The 19,478-nt window shown below is 44.1% G+C and overlaps 1 protein-coding gene across 8 annotated transcripts in view; it reads right to left on the bottom strand.

Moving 5' to 3' along the window:
• The window catches only part of PABPC1L (poly(A) binding protein cytoplasmic 1 like), a 472,274-nt gene that overhangs the window by 188,205 nt on the left and 264,591 nt on the right, over positions 1-19,478 (bottom strand). For all 8 annotated transcript variants that reach the window (XM_063959585.1, XM_063959583.1, XM_063959584.1 and 5 more), the window contains one exon: positions 355-470. In XM_063959585.1, coding sequence (XP_063815655.1) covers positions 355-470 — 116 coding nt within the window. The remainder of the gene's footprint in view (positions 1-354; positions 471-19,478) is intronic.

A 19,478-nucleotide genomic window follows, 5' to 3' on the forward strand; every position in this document is an offset into this window, starting at 1 on the left:
AAAACAATTTAGCGTACTTGCTTTCTTTGAGTTGCGTGGCACTGATCTTATACAACGGCACTGATCTCATACAACCCGATACAGCCTTTAGACTGGTGCTTTTACTATCAAGCATTTTCGGAATGGATACACTGTGTCTGAATGATAGCATATGTTTTAATGCAAGACTGTAAAGACATGTTTACACACTTAATAATGTTTAAGTACAAGTAGTTATTGTTAATGTTTATAATTTTGAAGGTCTTCCGACTGATTATTCAACTGCAATTTACTACATTTTTATTCCAGCAGAAATGCATGTAAACTCTGCACAGTGCAAGCGGGTACAATACTGTATTCATTGAAAGTACTCACACTTTCCGATCATTGAGTAGCATGCCATTCATAGTTTGTATTGCCCGATTGGCAGCTTCCTGTGTCTCAAAGTGAACAAAACCATAGCCTCTAGATCCATTCTCATCACAAACCACCTAGAATATTTAAAATACATGTATTGTCACAGTTTAAGCTTTTTAGCAGTTAAATTGAGGGACAGTCCCAATAAATGGGTTTTTAACAAAGAGTGAACTATTGCCACAAAAAGCAGTGCCTGTGTTCATTATCAAACCTGTTAGCAACAAGTTGCTCATTGCATTCAGGTGTATTTGAAACGTTTGAACAGAACACATGCAAAATATGATACAGATATATCTGTTTATTTATAGTGCTTTTGTTTGGTTGGGGATGGGGGAGGAGGAGGGGCTGATTACACCGTACTGGCCCCTTTGTTTTTGGTGTATTCATTTTATAACTAGTTCCGAAAAAAAAAAAAAAATTTCAGAAAGGAATAAAAGAATCATTTGAATACTTAGTAGTATTGAAACTAGTATCAATCTTATCAACTTGTAACTTAGGTATCTACAAATGTGTCCTCATACACTATTGCTTCAGTTGCAACAAACCTCTCTACTCGGTGCGCCAGGTCTCGTGCGACTCAGCACAAATGGCTTTTTTTTTTTAAATGTATTTATTTATTTTGAGTCTTTACTGCAATAGGATGCAACAAAACCACTTCAATAGACTGAACTGATTAATTTGTTATCATGACTTGTTTATCTGTGTGCAACAGAGCCTGAATCTGTTCAAGAAGTGCTACGTTGCTTCTTTTTGTTACAAGTACACTGAGGGGGTAATTCAGACCTGATCGTAGCAGCAAATTTGTTAGAGTTATATTTGGGTGGGTTATATTGTTTCTGTGTAAGGTAAATACTGGCTGCTTTATTTTTACACTGCAATTTAGATTTTAGTTTGAACACACCCCATCCAAATCTAACTCTCTCTGCACATGTTATATCTGCCCCCCCCCCCCCCCCCCCCCTGCAGTGCACATGGTTTTGCCCAACTGCTAACACATTTGCTGCTATGATCAGGTCTGAATTACCCCCTGAATCCAACCAGCAAATAACAGGCATCAGGACCAATAGAAATGGAGTATGAAAATACAAAGTAGAAAAACTTCTCCATTCTCACAGGCCTCAGGCAAAAACAAGTGATTGGAGGTGGTTTTAAATGTGGTGTGGAAAAAATATTTAAAAAACAAGCATCTAAATGTGATTTTACAAACACACTGAGCCCAACCAGCAAATCACAGGCCTTAGGACAATTGAAATGGATAATTTTAGAAAATAAAACTCTGAAATTACAAAAACCAAAGTAGAAATTGAGAGTTAAGAAGTTTATAACATACTTCTCTCCAAGCAGCAAATCCCAGGCATCACACTAAAACAAGTGATTGGAGGTGGCGTGTGGTGTGGAAAAAAAATATTTAACAAAGTAGTATGCAAATGTGAGTTTACAAACAAATTGAACCCAACTACAGGTTGAGTATCCCTTATCCAAAATGCTTGAGACCAGAAGTATTTTGGATATCAGATTTTTCCGTATTTTGGAATAATTGCATACCATAATAAGATATCATGGCGATGAGACCCAAGTCTAAGTACAGAATGCATTTATGTTTCATATACACCTTATATACACAGCCTGAAGGTCATTTTAGCCAATATTTTTTACTTTAACTTTGTGCATTAACCAAAGTGTGTCTACATGCACACCATTAATTTATGTTTCATATACACCTTATACAAACAGCCTAAAGGTCATATAATACAATATTTTTAATAACTGTGTATTAAACAATCTTTGTGTACATTGAGCCATCAGAAAACAAAGGTTTCACTATCTCAGTCTCACTCAAAACATTCCGTATTTTGGAATATTTGGATATGGGATACTCAACCTGTATCACAAGTCGCAGAAAAGAAATAGAACTTCAGAAAGTACTTGTTTGTATGGACAGTTTGACACTAACACTTTCTATTAAATAAGAGTAACGTTTAGCGCCGCAAAAGTTTATTAGACTTCCTAAAATGCGGTGTTGTCTGCATATGCTAGAAATAAATTAAGCAGCTAATCTTCTGTGAATGGTAAATAAAATAAAGTTAGGCTAAACTGCTGTAATGGATGATTTAGTGTCTTTGGATTCGGGATGTGGTCAGGATCCTTACAGTCTGAATCACTGGGTTTGGGGTTAAGCACTAGGGGAGGGTTAGGGATTGGCTGCGGAGGTGGAGCTGGTTAGGCTGCGGGGAGGGATGGGGGGATGCTGCAGTTACAGTTAGGCTGCAGGAGGGGATGGTTATGGTTGAAATACCAGGATCCGTCAGGATTCCGACTACCGGGATTTCATACCCAACCTGTAGATACTAAGTAGGGTTTATAAGCACTATTCCATCTAAAATTATTGGCATGAAAAATTATAGTTGCTAATGTCATTTTTTATGAAGTAACCTGCAAATTGTGAGCACAATGATTAAGATCTTTCATTATTTAGACCAGGCCTGGCCAACCAGTGGCTCTCCAGATGTTGTGAAAAAAACACATCCCAGCATGCCCTGCCACAGTTTTACCATTTCCTAGTAGCAAAACTGTGGCAAGGCATGACAGGACTTGTAGTTTTACAACAGCTTGATAGCCACAGGTTGACCAGGTCTGATTTAGACCATCCAATTCCTAACCCTGACAGTCGAGTACAGTTGGTTTGACTTTTTGCATTTCTACTTTTTTTGAACAGTGTATATTTTGTTTTTCTCATCAGTCTGTACATTTAGACAAAACTGTATTTGCACTGTCTCGGTGTATTAAAAAGGTAAGCGTAACAATGTTAAAATACACTTTTCTGTTTTGTTTGATTTCTTTTTGATCAGGGGAGAAAAGCTTAAGTTATATTGGAATTGGTGGGAATTATTTCTAATTGTTTACAGTATTTCTAAAACTATTCATTGACTGGTAAAAAAAAAAAATTAAATAGGTATTTAATACCTACTCGTTATTCCTTTTCTCCTAGTCTGTACGGGATACTGGGATGGTAAGAGTTACCATGGCGTATAGATGTGGTACATTGGAGCCATGGCACTTTAAATTCTTCAGTGTGCTGGCTCCTCCCCTCAAAGACCCTCCTGCAGACTCAGTCTAGGAAAACTGTACCTGAGGAGACGGACATACTTTGAAAGGAGGAAAAGATAAGAAAAAGAAAAAAGTGGTGAGATACGAACCAGCACACAATGCAACAAGAGGATAGCAGCAAAGCCGAGACACCACGGGCAGCCGCCCAGGAAGAGCCCACCAACCTTGTGGAGTGGGCCTGAACAGAACTCGTCAGCGGCAAGGCAGCCGAAGAGTAAGCCTGTTGGATAGTCATCCGGATCCAACGCGCAATGGACTGCTTTGAAACAGGGCATCCAGTCTTTGTAGCGTCACAGAGAACAAAAAGTGAATCAGATGATTTCCGGTGACTAGCATCTCTCTTGACAAATTCTCAAAGCGCGAACCACATCCAAGTATTCTGAGGAAACGGACGTGTCAGACATCACAGGAACAATCGGTTGGTTGGTTGATGTGAAATGCAGACACCACTATAGGCAGAAACTGCAGGCAAGTCCTGAGCTCCGCTATATCCTCGTAAAACACCAGATAAGGGCTCTTACAGGATAAGGCCCCCAATTCAGAGACAGGCCTTGCTGAGGCCAAGGCCAACAACATGACAGTCTTCCATGTCAAATATTTCAAGTCCACCCAGTGCAAATGTGAAAACAACTCTAATTGCAGAAAGTTCAGGACCAAGGTGAAATCCCACAGTGCCGTGGGAGGAATAAAGGGTGGTTGAATACGAAGAACACCTTTTAGGAATGTCTGGACTTCCAGGATAACAGCCAACTGTTTTTGTAAGACAGACAGACAGACAAGGTAGATCTGAACCTTGATGGAAGAGCAAGAACCTTCCCAGATGAAAATCCACAGTGGAGTACTGTCGCCCTGACACCAGGAGACATACTTCTTCCAGATGCGGTGGTAATGCTTAGATGTGACCACCTTTCAAGCCTGGAGCAAAGTTGGGATAACCTTTCCAGGAATCTTTTTTCTAGCTAAAATCTGCCTCTCAACTTCCATGTCGTTAAACATAGCCGTGGTAAGTCTCGACAGATGAATGGCCTTTCCAGAAGAAGATCTTCCTGAAGCGGAAGAGGCCAGGGCTCATTGAGGGACATGGCCAGGAGGTCCGCATACCAGGCCCAACGAGGCCAATCCGGAGCAATGGGAACTGCCTGTACGCTTTCACTTTTTAGCCTTTTTAAGACCCAGGGAATCGGGGGGGGGAACAGACAGATGAACTGGTATGTCCACGGTGCCGACAGGGCGTCCACAGCTGCGGCCTGTGGATCCCTCGTCCTGAAGCAGTACCAACACAGCTTCTTGTTGAGACGAAAAGCCATCATGGCGATGAGCGGGCAGCCCCACCGCTGAGCCAGCAGCTGAAACGCTTGTGGGTAAAGACTCCACTCCACCTGATGCAGATCGTGTATGCTGAGGAAGTCCGCTTCCCAACTGTCCACTCCCAGGATGAATATGGCTGACATGGCCTTGGCGTTGCTTTCTGCCCAGAGGAGTATTCTGGACACCTCTCGCATTGCGGTCCTGCTTCTTGTCCCTCCTTGTTTATGCATGCCACTGCCGTGGCATTGTCTAACTGGACCTGTATGGCCTGATGGTGGAGGAAAGCATAGGCTTGGAGAAAGCCACTGTAAATCGCTCTGAGTTCCAGAATGTTTATGGGAAGAGAGGCATCTTGCGGTGACCACCGTCCCTGAAACTGAGCATCCTGGGTCACAGCACCCCAGCTGCAGAGGCTCGCATCCGTTGTAAACAGAACCCAAGTTTGAATTCCGAAGCAACGACCCTCTACCAGGTGGGAGATCTGTAAAAACCAAAGCAGCGAAATCCGTGCTCTTGGTGACAGGGAAATCCTTGGTACATGTGCAGGTGGGAGCCTGACCATTTGTTCAGCAGACCCAGCTGGAAAGGATGGGTATGAAATCTTCCGAACTGGATTGCCACGTACAAGGCTACTATCTTGCCCAACAGTCAGATGCAGAGATGCGCCAACATTTTTCGGAGGTTTCAGAATGGAGCGCACCATTGAATGAATTATCAAGGCCATGTCCATTGGAAGGAATACCTTCTGAGATACAGTGTCCAGGATCATCCCCAAGAACTGTAGTCTGTGATGGTACCAGGTGTGATTTCTGAAGATTCAGAATCCACCCATGATCAGTCAGTAGCCGTGTAGTCAGGGTGATGCTTTCCAACAGCCGTGCTCGGATACTACTTGATGAGGAGATCGTCAAAGTATGGAACGATAGTCACACCCTTTTACGCAGAGTTGTAGCATCATCTCCACCATCACCTTCGTGAACACCCGAGGTGCCGTGGATAGGCTAAAGGGTAGGGCTCGGAACTGGAAGTGATCTTTCTTTAGTGCAAACCTGAGGTAAGCCTGATGAGGCGGCCATATTGGGATGTGGAGGTAAGCTTCCTTTATATCCAGGGATACCAGGAATTCCCCCTCTTCTAGGCCCAAAATCACCGCTCTGAAGTATTCCATCTTGAATTTGAATACCCGAAGGTATGGGTTCAGAGATTTGAAGTTCAAAATTGGTGGGGCCGAACCATCTGGTTTCGGCACCATGAACAGGCTGGAATAAAAGCTCTAGTTTCTGAGTAGAGAGGGAACTGGAACAATGACCTACAGTTGTTTGATGGCCTCTAGCAAGATAACCTTGGACACAGGTGAAGCTGGTAAGCCTGACCTGAAGTATCTGTGAGAAGGGAGCGGTTTAAACTCCAACCGATCTCCTTGGGAGACTAGGTGTCTCACCCAAGTATCCCGGCAGGATTCCACCCAAATATGGCTGAAACACGTGAGGCCAGCACCCACCTGAACTTTCCCCTGAGGTCGGGGCCAACCGTCACACGGAGGTCTTGGCAGAGGTAGAGCCTGAATTTTGTTCCAGATAACCAGCAGCCACTGGTCTGCGTGTTTTACCTTGGTTTCCTTGAGCTGGGTTGGAAGCACCTCTGGCTCTGCTCCTAGACCTGGCCACACAAAAGGACTGGAGAGAGGGGCTGGGATAGGCACGACTGGGCGAAGGGGCTGCTGACGGCAGACAGGTGGATTTACCGGCAGTTGCTTGTGAAATCCACTTATTTAATTCCCCCGAAAAAGGAAGCCTCTCCTGTAAAAGGAAGGTTTTCAACACCCTTTTTGGAATCGGCATCCGCCGTCCACTGTCGCAGCCACAGAGCCCTGCGTGCCGACACAGCCATAGCTGTAGAGCGTGAGTTGATAATGCAAATCTCCTTAATTGCCTCATTCATGAAATTAGCAGAATCCTGAATATGTTGCAGGAGAGTTAGTAAATCATTTTGAGGCATGGTATCAAAACTCTCTTATGTTACCAGGCCATTTCACAATGGCCCTTGAGATCTCTTAAACACTTATCTGAACTGGCTACTGCCAGGCAGGAAAAACAATGTGTTAGTCATCATTTCTTTTATTGAATCCAGCCACTCAGGTTCCTGTGTGCTGCTTCCATGTGAAGGGAGACTGCACTGTGTACACAGCAGACAGACCACTGGCGAGGGAGAAAACTTAGTGCTACAAGACTGACAAACAACTTTTTTGGCAGACATGCTAATACAGTAGAACACACACACAGGAGCAGTGAAATAACACAGAGACCAAGTGTAAGCCTGGATGGAGTGATACAGAGGAGAGAACCAGCACACTGATTACCTCTATCAGCTAAAGCAGTGCTTTGCCGGGCAGCAACTGGAGCCTTAATAAGGTAACTAGTGTGTCAGTGTTTGGTTGTGTCCAACCAAAGGCATGGGGGAGGGGGGTTCTATCCATGACTGACAGAATACTCTACCCATCACATGGATACCACTGGTAATTGCTAGCCACGACTTGCTGGAGAATCTCCTAACCAGAGCAGAGAAGCAAGAGAATGGTCAGGTCCAGATTATGCAGTGTCTACAATTATGCAAGTCTGTACCATCCAGTTGCTTTCAGTACAGCTGATGCCACCTTCTGTGGTGCCCATTCAAGCTGCAGGAGATTCCGCACCACTACGGAACCTGAATCTCTCAAAGTTTGATGGAGACACCAAAAGTTGTTGGGAGGATTTATGAATATGTATTCAATTCAATTCGGGGTCCAGGTTGCGTACTTCCCTTTTGAATGGACAAAGGTGGCTTACATTATTTCCCTGCTGTGCAGACAGGCCCTAGCATGGACTTCCCTGCTGTGGGAGAGAAATGATCAGCTAGTCAACAACAGCACTAATTACCTAGACATTTCAGGAAAGTTTTTGATGAACCTGGACAGGTGTCAACAGCAGCATCAGGTGAAACTGGACGAGTGTCAACCGCAGCATCAGGTATCATGTGACAGACAAAGCACCCAGTCCGTGGAAAAATATGCAGTGCAGTTCAGAACCCTTGCTTCCGAGCGCAGCTGTAATTAAAAAACTTCTGGTTGCATCAGTCATGCAAGGGCTTTCTGAGCAAATTAAAGATTAACTGTGTCCAGAGAACTGCGCAGATGCCTGCACGACCTGATATCTTTGTGTGGCAGGTAGACCTCTGCCACAAAGAATGAGCTCAGGAAAGGAAACCGTTGCAACGCTTTAGTTTCAAGCTCGCTTATCCTTTCGCAGCTTCTGTTGTAACTCCATGCAGGTTAGGAAATCATGCCTCCCTGCCGAAGAGAGGGAAATGTGGTTCAAGAATAAGCTATGCTTATACTGAGATGAACCAAGTTACCTTCTTACTGGTTGCTCCAAGTGTCCGGGAAACGAAAGGACTTAACTGATCGAGGGTTGGTCAGAGTAGGCGCATTTCAAAAGAGATCAAAAGAAAATGATTCATCACAGTTTTTAACCTGCTGTTGGGAAAGCCCTATAAAAATCTGTAGGCCTTTTTGGATTATGGATGCAATGGCAACTTCATCTCGGCTAAGACAGTTCAGGAGTTAGAAATTCATAGTGTACATCTACTGACTACACTCAGAGTGGCCTGGAATAAACTTAGCATGTCTACCATTTGCTCCCGGACTTCAGAAGTTACCATGCGGTTTGGCGTCCTCCATAGGGAGTTAATTTTCTTCTATATACTCCCATCGGCTGAGTGTCCGATTATCCTGGATCTTTTGTGGCTACGTAAGCACGCTCCCACATAAGACTGGAGTGAACCCCAAATTTTGTCATGGGGATCGAGTGCCATCAGAGGTGTCTGACGACTATCAGACCTCCACAGAGTTGTTCAGAACTTGATTATCTCCCAAGAGAACGCTCTACCAGCTCCGTATCAGCCCTTCAGGGATGTGTTCAGCAAGAAGGCCACTAACACTATCCACTCATCGGGAATGGTACTGCTCTATTGACCTGCTACCTAGGAAACGGTCTCCTCGTGGAAGAAAGCGTTTTCACAAGCCCTTGCAGAAAACCAGGCCATGTCTGAAGATAGCAAAGACAACACTGAGAAGTGGGTTTATAAGAGCCAAAACACCCACAATAACTGGCCTTTTCTTCACTTAGAAGTACGGAGGTTTAACACCTTACAGTGATTACTGGGTCTGAACACCACCACCACCACCACGGACTGATACCCCTAATCTCAGACGTTTTCGATTGGATAAAAAGGGTAAAGCAGCTCGATATTTGTGAGGCCTATAATCAAATCAGGATCCGGTTTGGGGACGAGTGGAAGATAACCTTCAAACACTCATGACAGTCACTGAGTATTTGGTCATGACTTTTGGACTATGCAACACACCTGCTGTTTTCCAAAAGTACACGAATTCCATCTTCCAAGACCTTTTATATAAGTGTATTGGTGTATTTGGATGACCTTCTGATTTTCTCCGAGGATGTAACAAGTCACTGCCAGCATGTATGTGAAATGCTGTCTCTACTCTGGGTTAACCAGCTCTTCTGTAAATGAGAGAAATGCTCTTCTGAGCAAAAAGAACACCTATTTCTGGGATACATTATCTCAGGCTCCAGCCTCCAGATGGACCCAGGAAAAATCTCCACTATTGCCAACTGGCCTCGTCAAACGGGTTGAAGGTAATACAATGATTCCTGGGATTCTGAAACTTTTACCGACAGTTAATGAGGAATTACTCATCTGTCGCGGCCTCCCATCACCGCACTCACCAAAAGGGCCTTCTGAGGCGGAAGTGTTCACTAGACTGAGGCAGTTTTTCATCACAGCACCCATTCTAAGACAACCAGACTATGACCACCCTTTCTTTATGGAGGTGATGCCTCTACAGTTGGCGACGGAACGTGCAAAAAAATGAAGAGGAAAAATGGTACTCATGGGGGTACATTTACTAACATTCGTAATTCCCGAAAATAGGTCAAAGTTCAATCACGAATGACATCGACAGTGTAAAACTGCAACTTTTTGAATTTATTACGATGGATTTACTAAGCTGTCGTATTCGTGTTTTTCTTTTCTTCCGATGTCGATGTCATTCGTTTTTTTTTACCTAATTTTACGGCAGTGATTAGCAAAACACTGCCGTTTTTTTTTACAATCAATCTCGGCCGGATCTGTGTGATCCGTGCTGGGGTTCTTTTTATTTTTTATTTTTAATTAAACAATGTAAAATCCCCCAAAAAAATGCGTGGGGTCCCCCCTCCTAAGCATAACCAGCCTCGGGCTCTTTGAGCCGATCCTGGTTGCAGAAATATGGGGAAAAAAATGACAGGGGTTCCCCCATATTTAAGCAACCAGCATCGGGCTCTGCGCCTGGTCCTGGTCCCAAAAATACGGGGGACAAAAAGAGTAGGGGTCCCCCGTATTTTTAAAACCAGCACCGGGCTCCACTAGCTGGACAGATAATGCCACAGCCGGGGGTCACTTTTATATAGTGCCCTGCGGCCGTGGCATCAAAAATCCAACTAGTCACCCCTGGCCGGGGTACCCTGGGGGAGTGGGGACCCCTTCAATCAAGGGGTCCCCCCCCCCCAGCCACCCAAGGGCCAGGGGTGAAGCCCGAGGCTGTCCCCCCCCATCCAATGGGCTGCGGATGGGAGGGCTGATAGCCTTTGTTGTAAAATAAAAGATATTGTTTTTAGTAGCAGTACTACAAGTCCCAGCAAGCCTCCCCCGCATGCTGGTACTTGGAGAACCACAAGTACCAGCATGCGGCGGAAAAACGGGCCCGCTGGTACCTGTAGTACTACCACTAAAAAAATACCCAAAAAAAGACAAGACACACACACCGTGAAAGTATAATTTTATTACATACATACACACATACATACATACATACTTACCTATGGCCCCACGCAGGTCGGTCCTCTTGTCCAGTAGAATCCAAGGGTACCTGTTGAATAAATTATACTCACGAGATCCAGGGGTCCAGGCTCCTCGGCAAATCCAGGGTTAATCCACGTACTTGTTAAAAATAAAAAAACGGTATTCCGACCACGAACTGAAAGGGGACCCATGTTTGCACATGGGTCACCTTCCCACGAATGCCAGAAACCCACTTTGACTTCTGTCTAAGTGGGTTTCTTCAGCCAATCAGGGAGTGCCACGTTGTAGCACTCTCCTGATCAGCTGTGTGCTCTTGTCCTCACTGACAGGCAGCACACGGCAGTGTTACAATGTAGCGCCTATGCGCTACATTGTAACCAATGCTGGGAACTTTCTGCCCTGCGGTTGACCTAAAGTGACGTCACCGCTGAGCAGAAAGTTCCCAGCATTGGTTACAATGTAGCGCATAGGCGCTACATTGTAACACTGCCGTGTGCTGCCTGTCAGTGAGGACAGGACCACACAGCTGATCAGGAGAGTGCTACAACGTGGCACTCCCTGATTGGCTGAAGAAACCCACTTAGACAGAAGTCAAAGTGGGTTTCTGGCATTCGTGGGAAGGTGACCCATGTGCAAACATGGGTCCCCTTTCAGTTCGTGGTCGGAATACCGTTTTTTTATTTTTAACAAGTACGTGGATTAACCCTGGATTTGCCGAGGAGCCTGGACCCCTGGATCTCGTGAGTATAATTTATTCAACAGGTACCCCTTGGATTCTACTGGACAAGAGGACCGACCTGCGTGGGGCCATAGGTAAGTATGTATGTATGTATGTATGTATGTATGTATGTGTGTATGTATGTAATAAAATTATACTTTCACGTTGTGTGTGTCTTGTCTTTTTTTGGGTATTTTTTTAGTGGTAGTACTACAGGTACCAGCGGGCCCGTTTTTCCGCCGCATGCTGGTACTTGTGGTTCTCCAAGTACCAGCATGCGGGGGAGGCTTGCTGGGACTTGTAGTACTGCTACTAAAAACAATATCTTTTATTTTACAACAAAGGCTATCAGCCCTCCCATCCGCAGCCCATTGGATGGGGGGGGACAGCCTCGGGCTTCACCCCTGGCCCTTGGGTGGCTGGGGGGGGGACCCCTTGATTGAAGGGGTTCCCACTCCCCCAGGGTACCCCGGCCAGGGGTGACTAGTTGGATTTTTGATGCCACGGCCGCAGGGCGCTGTATAAAAGTGACCCCCGGCTGTGGCATTATCTGTCCAGCTAGTGGAGCCCGGTGCTGGTTTTAAAAATACGGGGGACCCCTACTCTTTTTGTCCCCCGTATTTTTGGGACCAGGCGCAGAGCCCGATGCTGGTTGCTTAAATATGGGGGAACCCCTGTCATTTTTTTCCCCATATTTCTTCAACCAGGATCGGCTCAAAGAGCCCGAGGCTGGTTATGCTTAGGAGGGGGGACCCCACGCAATTTTTTTTGAAAAAATAAGCACTTTCCCACCCCTTCCCACTGATATACATGCACGGATCTCATGGATCCGTGCATGCCTATCCAATCACGAATAAAAAAAAAAGGTCTTTTTTTTAAGCACTTTTTTACGAGTTGTAATTTTTGACGGCAGTGTTTGTTCTTTTTTGGCTTTGCACTTCTTAGTAAATGACCGAGATTCATACTTAAACAGCCGCGTTTTGACCGATGGTGTATTCATTCGTAATTTTTTACCTGAACTTGCAAAAAATTACGAATGCCCTCATCACTGCCGTGATTAGTGTTTAGTAAATGACCGAGATTAACCGAGATGACACTTTGAAAAAAAAACGGCATCTCGGTCAAAATCGGGAGCTTAGTAAATATACCCCATGGTCTCTCTTCACGGAACTTATCAATTTTCGCATCAGATACACAAATATTTTACTCACCCTCACTTCCAATTTCTATTGGTAAATCATCACTTTTACTACTCACCCTCATAGTCCATGGGCCAAAGCCAGATTTTATACTAATCGACACCAGTAAAGGGGGCAAAACTTTATTATATTTCTTTTGTAGAACTATGATAGTAGAGTTATTTGTATGATAACCTCACCAGAGTCCCAGCTTATAGGTAGTAAAACACAAAAATGTGTGTGTGTGTGTGTGTGTGTGTGTGTGTGTGTGTGTGTGTGTGTGTGTGTTGGTGGTGGGGAGGGGGGTAATTTCGGTTATAACAAAAGAACCACTTTGATGCAATTTTTTTATAGTTTGCATTGTATTTAAATTATTAATCACAATATGTATGCGTAAAGTTGTAACCCAAACAATTTGAGATATGAATAATTATTACTGAATAAAATTTAAGTATCTAGAAGTGAAATGTCTATACAGAGTCAAAAATCTTAATTTTCCTCCTCTACATCCTCATCCTCAGTCTCCCAGCTCTACTTCTCTCTAAACATGCTTTGAATTTTTGTTGCTACAGTTCTTTAGTGTGCACATCTCAGTACAGGCCAGGTTGTTACTTAGGCATGTACAACCTGGTAAGGTACAAGAGCGAGAACGTGAACAAGACAGTAAGTTCAATACTGATTCGGGAGCTGGTGACACACGTATCCACTCAATGGTAAGATTTCCATCGCCATCTGTTGTCCACCTATGAAGTGTTGGATTAGGAATTGATAGTTGGCCTTCAAGACATCGTCTCCATACAGCTGCCTGGTAGTTTGCCCGAAGAGTGTACATAAAGAGACAGTCTTTACAAGAAGGCAGCTGACTTGACTAACTCCCCGCATTTGGCACAAAATAGTTGGTAGCGCAATTCGTTGACTGAACATGTTTTGATAGAAGGCGAATACATGTGGCATGCAAACTGCTATATGTTGTCAAAGATTTCGTCAGTAATTTCCCACTCTTTGCCAAGTTCACTGAAGATCTGCCAGATGGTCTTGTCCTTTTTGTGTTGATTCAACGCCTTAATCTTTCCTCGACCTGCAAATGCACTCACAGTGTCACATCCGGTGAAAGCATGCAATCCAACAAGCGAATCACAGACATTGCTTCCCAATAAGTTGGCCATTTGACTAATGTCCAGAACAGAGTTCTATTCTGCGTTCCGCACTTGAAATACATTGAACAGTGAATGTTGCGTGCAAATCCAAGGCACAGTACAAGTACATCAGTATCTTCAGCCGATATAACTATTGCCTCAGAACCTGTTTCGGCCGCATGCAATGCATGTAGTAACATCCTAGTATCTGTCTCCTCTTGTGTAGACTTCAATTCAGTAACTTCTTCCCAGTCGTCTTTTGTGATTTTGTAGCACATTTCACCGCACGATACATAGAATACTTTGTCTTGCAGTTTGCTCATATTCTTTCGCAACTTCCACTGTTCAACCAAGAACTGAATAAGAGCGGACTTGTTTGAGGAGTTGCACAAAATTTTTCTCAATTGCTGAATATGGTGCGCTGGTGCAATGTTTTTGAACTGAAGACTATTGCTTCATCCACGAATGCATCTTTCTGCATCTTTAATTGAAGCGTCATGGTACACGTCAAAAACATCAATCCATGGACTCTTTGCACCCTCACGTACTAAACGGAAAAGAATGGAATCGGAAAGCTCTGCAAAAGTCTTTTCACTGCCCGTCATTTTCTGTACTAAGCTCATTCCGTCAATAATGCATGCGGAGTTGGAAGGGATGTCTTCTGCTGGGGAAACATTTTCCAGCTCTCATGCAAGTGCAGCCTTGTTTGTCTTCCTTAACGACCCATCACCATTAGCGAGTGACCAAGGCAGAGGTCCTAGAGGGTGAGACAGAACGTCTCTCATGTCAAGCTGTCGACTTTGGGCAATCAGAACCATGTGACCAAATAGGTTTCGGTCTGCCTTAAGAATAATTTGCTTTACCCCACCAGTTCTAATTATCTTCTTTGGTTTGAGATTAGAGAATGTTTTTAAGCTTTGTTTAGTGATCTTACCATGAAAAGATGTACTAGGGGAGATGTTCAAGGTGGTTTTCTTGAAGTTTTCGTATGCATCTTCTCCGACTTGATGAGCCCTTAGAATATCATCCACAACTTCTGCTGGCGCGATGACACCAGTCGATAGACTTACTAATTCAGAACTCTCATGGTGCATCGGATTGATCCAACTATTCTCCATGAGGTCAACCAGTGATTTGACATCTTCTTCGTCTTTATTAATTCTAGGTTGTTGGAGATCAGGATGTGATAGTCGGGTGCTATTCTGTCCTAACATGTCTCTCAATTGCCTGAGATACATTCTCCTGTACTCGCATGTTATGTAGTACTTACTCACTGCACCTGGATTTAGACTAAATACTTTTGTGCCACCTGGAGTTTGAGTGTCTTTGTTTACGGGCTCTTCTATGGCCTGAGCAGTGCCGACTTAACTACATCTATTGTATTAGCCGATTTTAAACTGCGTAATTCACGCTTCAATGTCTGGTTTTCTTTTGCAAGTTCGTACATCGACAGATTGTTCGGATAGAGAAGAAGCTTACCGTGGTCATCAGGGAATATGTGCAAGACGTTTGGGAAACTCGGTTTCCAATTTACATCGGATATGCTTCTTAGTTGAATCTTTTATTTCTTGAACAGAAAGATGTCATAGAAGCAACAACTCTTGAGGTAAGATCCGATATATACAGCACTTGAGGATGCTGAAGGAACTCATTTCTAATTAATTAAAATAATTCTGCATAAGCATGACTCAGCAGCTTCATATGAAAGTTCATCATCGCTGTCGTCTTTCTTGTCTGCGGTGCTGCTAAAAGCAGGCTCATCTCTCGTATACTCACGGTAGCATGACCTGTGGTAGTGAGCTTCAGCAGCTACAATGTTTCTACTAGTTGTAGCTATCATTCCGGTATCCATTTTTCTTATGGCAGCACATCTAACTATCATCGGCACGAATTTCGAGTCACTGAATCAAAAGCTCTCTTGTATTTCGAGACTTTCGGTACTTATTGACCTTCTGACAAAATATGCATATAGCAACGTAAACTTGGTTGATTTCGAACTGGCAGTTAGTGTGATATCACCTGCAATTTTGTCCTTTTCAAGAATTGTGGGGCAGATGTATTAAGCCTGGAGAAGTGATAAATAAGTGATAAGTGATAACGCACCAGCCAATCATTACAGGTTTCAAAAATGACAGTTGGGAGCTGATTGGCTGGTGTGTTATCACCTTCCACTTATCACTTCGTTATCACTTCTCCATGCTTAATACATCTGCCCCTGAGTCCAGTAATTTTTTCATTGTAAATATGCTTCGGCATTTGCGATGATATTACACCTGTGGTATTTCTCCATCAGATAAATATCTTGCTATTTTCAAGATAATGTCATGACCTCTAATTTCAGCTGCTCTCAGCAAGGTTTTCCATGATTCTCGACTTTGTACAGACACCAATTTTGAATCAGCACCTTCATCAGAACAGTGAATCAAACAGCTCATATGTGGTTGTCTGTTTTTTTTTTTTTTTTCCCCACAAAGCTGTGGCTATAAGGCAGTTATCATACAGAAATATTATGGCTATATATATATATATATATATATATATATATATATATATATATATCTTTAAGAAAAGTGCACTCGAGTTTTGCCCCTCTTAGTGGTACAGACATTTGGTCTGGCCCACGGACTATCATATTTGTAGAGGGTTCAGAAATGATAGAAAGAGGCTTCTCTAATACAGTTGGTGACATCCTTAGACTCTGCTGAAGGATTGTGAAATAATAAATCAATAGTGGATCAGTCGCTAGAAGATTAACCCAGTTTTACTTTAATTAGCAAGGGAAACGTTACGTAGAATTGACAACATGCCATACTTCACACGCACGGCAAGGAAAGGCTCATAGCATGGTCTTTATTTGCAAATGGTAGTCCTGCTACTTCTTTTATGCACTAAATTGCCTATTATGAATACAGTGTAACATCTGTAACCTCACATGCACTACTTTCTCACTTTGGGTCTAGATGTGTCACCTTTAAAACAGGCAAATTTGTGCTCAAAAAGAACACTAAGGCTGAAGAATAAACACTATATTTTACACCAGAACAGTAAGTAGTAAAGCTACTGCAGCTGACCTTAACTGCCACCACACTAAGTTAACATACAATAAGATAGGGAATTGAGGAACTGTTACATTAACCATGCAGTTCTATTAACAGACTAGACTTTAGATTTATTTTACCACAAGAATTATTTTTATTTTGGGGAACAGATAATGGGGACATGACAACAACTAGTAAGTACAATAAAACACGCTACCTCTCAAAACAAGACACACACTTAAAAAGACTTCAAATGTTTTTACACCCACAAAAAGAAAATAGGATTTTAATACCTACCGGTAAATCCTTTTCTCCTAGTCCGTAGAGGATGCTGGGGACTCCAAAAGGACCATGGGGTATAAACGGGATCCGCAGGAGACATGGCCACACTATAAGACTTTTACCGAGTGTGATCTGGCTCCTCCCTCTATGCCCCTCCTCCAGACCTCAGTTATAGGAACTGTGCCCAGGGGAGACGGACATTTCGAGGAAAAGGATTTTTGTTAAACTAAGGGTGAGATACATACCAGCTCACACCACAAACACACCGTACAACTGGATTAGCAGAAATACCAGATAACAGTATGAACGAAAAAACAGCAACAGGCTGAGCATAACCGATACACATCCGTCGTGTAACCGCAAACAACAACAATACAACTGCAAGTAAACAGTATGCACTGGGATGGGCGCCCAGCATCCTCTACGGACTAGGAGAAAAGGATTTACCTGTAGGTATTAAAATCCTATTTTTCCTTACGTCCTAGAGGATGCTGGGGACTCCAAAAGGACCATGGGGTCTATACCAAAGCTTCAGACTGGGCGGTAGAGTGCGGACGACCCTGCAGCACCGATTGAGCAAACATGAGGTCCTCATCAGCCAGGGTATCAAACTTCTAGAACTTAGCAAAAGTGTTTGAAACCGACCACGTAGCTGCTCAGCAAAGTTGAAGTGCTGAGACCCCTCGCGCAGCCGCCTAAGATGAGCCCACCTTCCTGGTAGAATGGGCCTTTACGGACTTCGGCAACGGCAACCCAGCTGAAGAATGAGCGTGCTTAATCGTATTGCAAATCCAGCATGTAATAGTCTGCTTGGAAGCAGGATTTCCAATCTTGTTGGAAGCATACAGAACAAACAGAGCCTCCGTTTTCCTAACAAGAGCCGTCCTGGCAACATAAATTTTCAAAGCTCTCACGACATCAAGAGATTTTGGCACTGCCACAGCATCCATAGCCACAGGCACCACAATAGGTTGATTTATGTGATACGAAGAAACCACCTTCGGCAGAAATTGTTGACGAGCCCTCAATTGCGCTATATCCACATGGAAAATCAAATATGGGCTCTTGAGAGACAAAGCCGCCAATTCTGACACCCGTCTGGCGGACGCTAAGGCCAAAAGCATGACCACTTTCCAAGTGAGAAATTTGAACTCAACCTTTCGCAAAGGTTCAAACCAGTGAGACATAAGAAATTGTAACACCACTTCAAGATCCCACGTGCCACGAACGGAGGATGGATATGCAGTACTCCTTTCACGAAAGTCTGAACTTCAGGTAGGACAGCCAATTCTTTTTGAAAGAAAATAGATAAGCCGAAATCTGCACTTTGATGGAACCCAATTTCAGGCCTGCATCCACGCCTGCCTGCAAAAAATGGAGGAAACGACCCAGGTGAAACTCCTCCGCAGGAGCTTCTTTGGCTTCACACCACAACACATTTTCTCCAAATACGGTGATAAGGCTAGAAAGGAGGTCACGGCGAAGCATTAAGGAGAGTGGGGATGACTTCCCCGGGAATACCTTTACGAGCTAGAATTTGGCGTTCAACCTCCACGCCGTCAAAACGCAGCCGTGGTAAGTCCTGAAATACGCATGGCCCCTGCTATAACAGGTCCTCTCTGAGAGGAAGCGGCCAAGGATATTCTATGAGCAATTCCCGAAGATTCGGATATCCAGGCCCTCCGTGGCCAATCTGGACTGACGAGTACTGCCGGAACCCTTGTTCGTCGTATGATCCTCAACACCTTTGGAATGAGAGAAAGTGGAGGGAACACATACACCGACTGAAACACCCACGGAGTTACCAGGGCGTCCACTGCACTGGCTTGGGGGTCCCTTAACCTGGAACAATACCTCGGAAGCTTCTTGTTGAGGCGAGACGCCATCATGTCTATTTCAGGAATTCCCCAACGCCTTGTCACTTCTGCAAATACCTCTTGATGAAGGGCCCACTCTCCTGGATGGAGATCGTTTCTGCTGAGGAAGTCTGCTTCCCAGTTGTCCACGCCCGGAAGTAAGACTGCTGACAAAGCGGTCACGTGCCTTTCCGCCAAGCGGAAAACTCTTGTGGCCTCTGCCATTGCCGCTCTGCTCTTTGTTCCGCCCTGGCGGTTTACGTACGCCACCGCTGTTATGTTGTCTGACTGAATCAGGACAGGTAGACCTTGAAGAAGGTTTTTCGCTTGCAGAAGGCCGTTGTAAATGGCTCTTAACTCCAGAACATTTATGTGGAGACAAGATTCCTGGCTTGACCATTTTCCCTGGAAACTTCTTCCTTGTGTGACTGCACCCCAGCCTCGGAGACTTGCATCTGTGGTCAGAAGGACCCAATCCTGGATTCCGAACCTGCGTCCCTCTAGAAGGTGAGAACTTTGCAGCCACCACAGGAGAGAAATTCTGGTCCTGGAAGAGAGAC

Source organism: Pseudophryne corroboree, chromosome 3, assembly GCF_028390025.1.
Source record: "Pseudophryne corroboree isolate aPseCor3 chromosome 3, aPseCor3.hap2, whole genome shotgun sequence".
In the NCBI taxonomy this organism is placed as follows: domain Eukaryota; kingdom Metazoa; phylum Chordata; class Amphibia; order Anura; family Myobatrachidae; genus Pseudophryne; species Pseudophryne corroboree.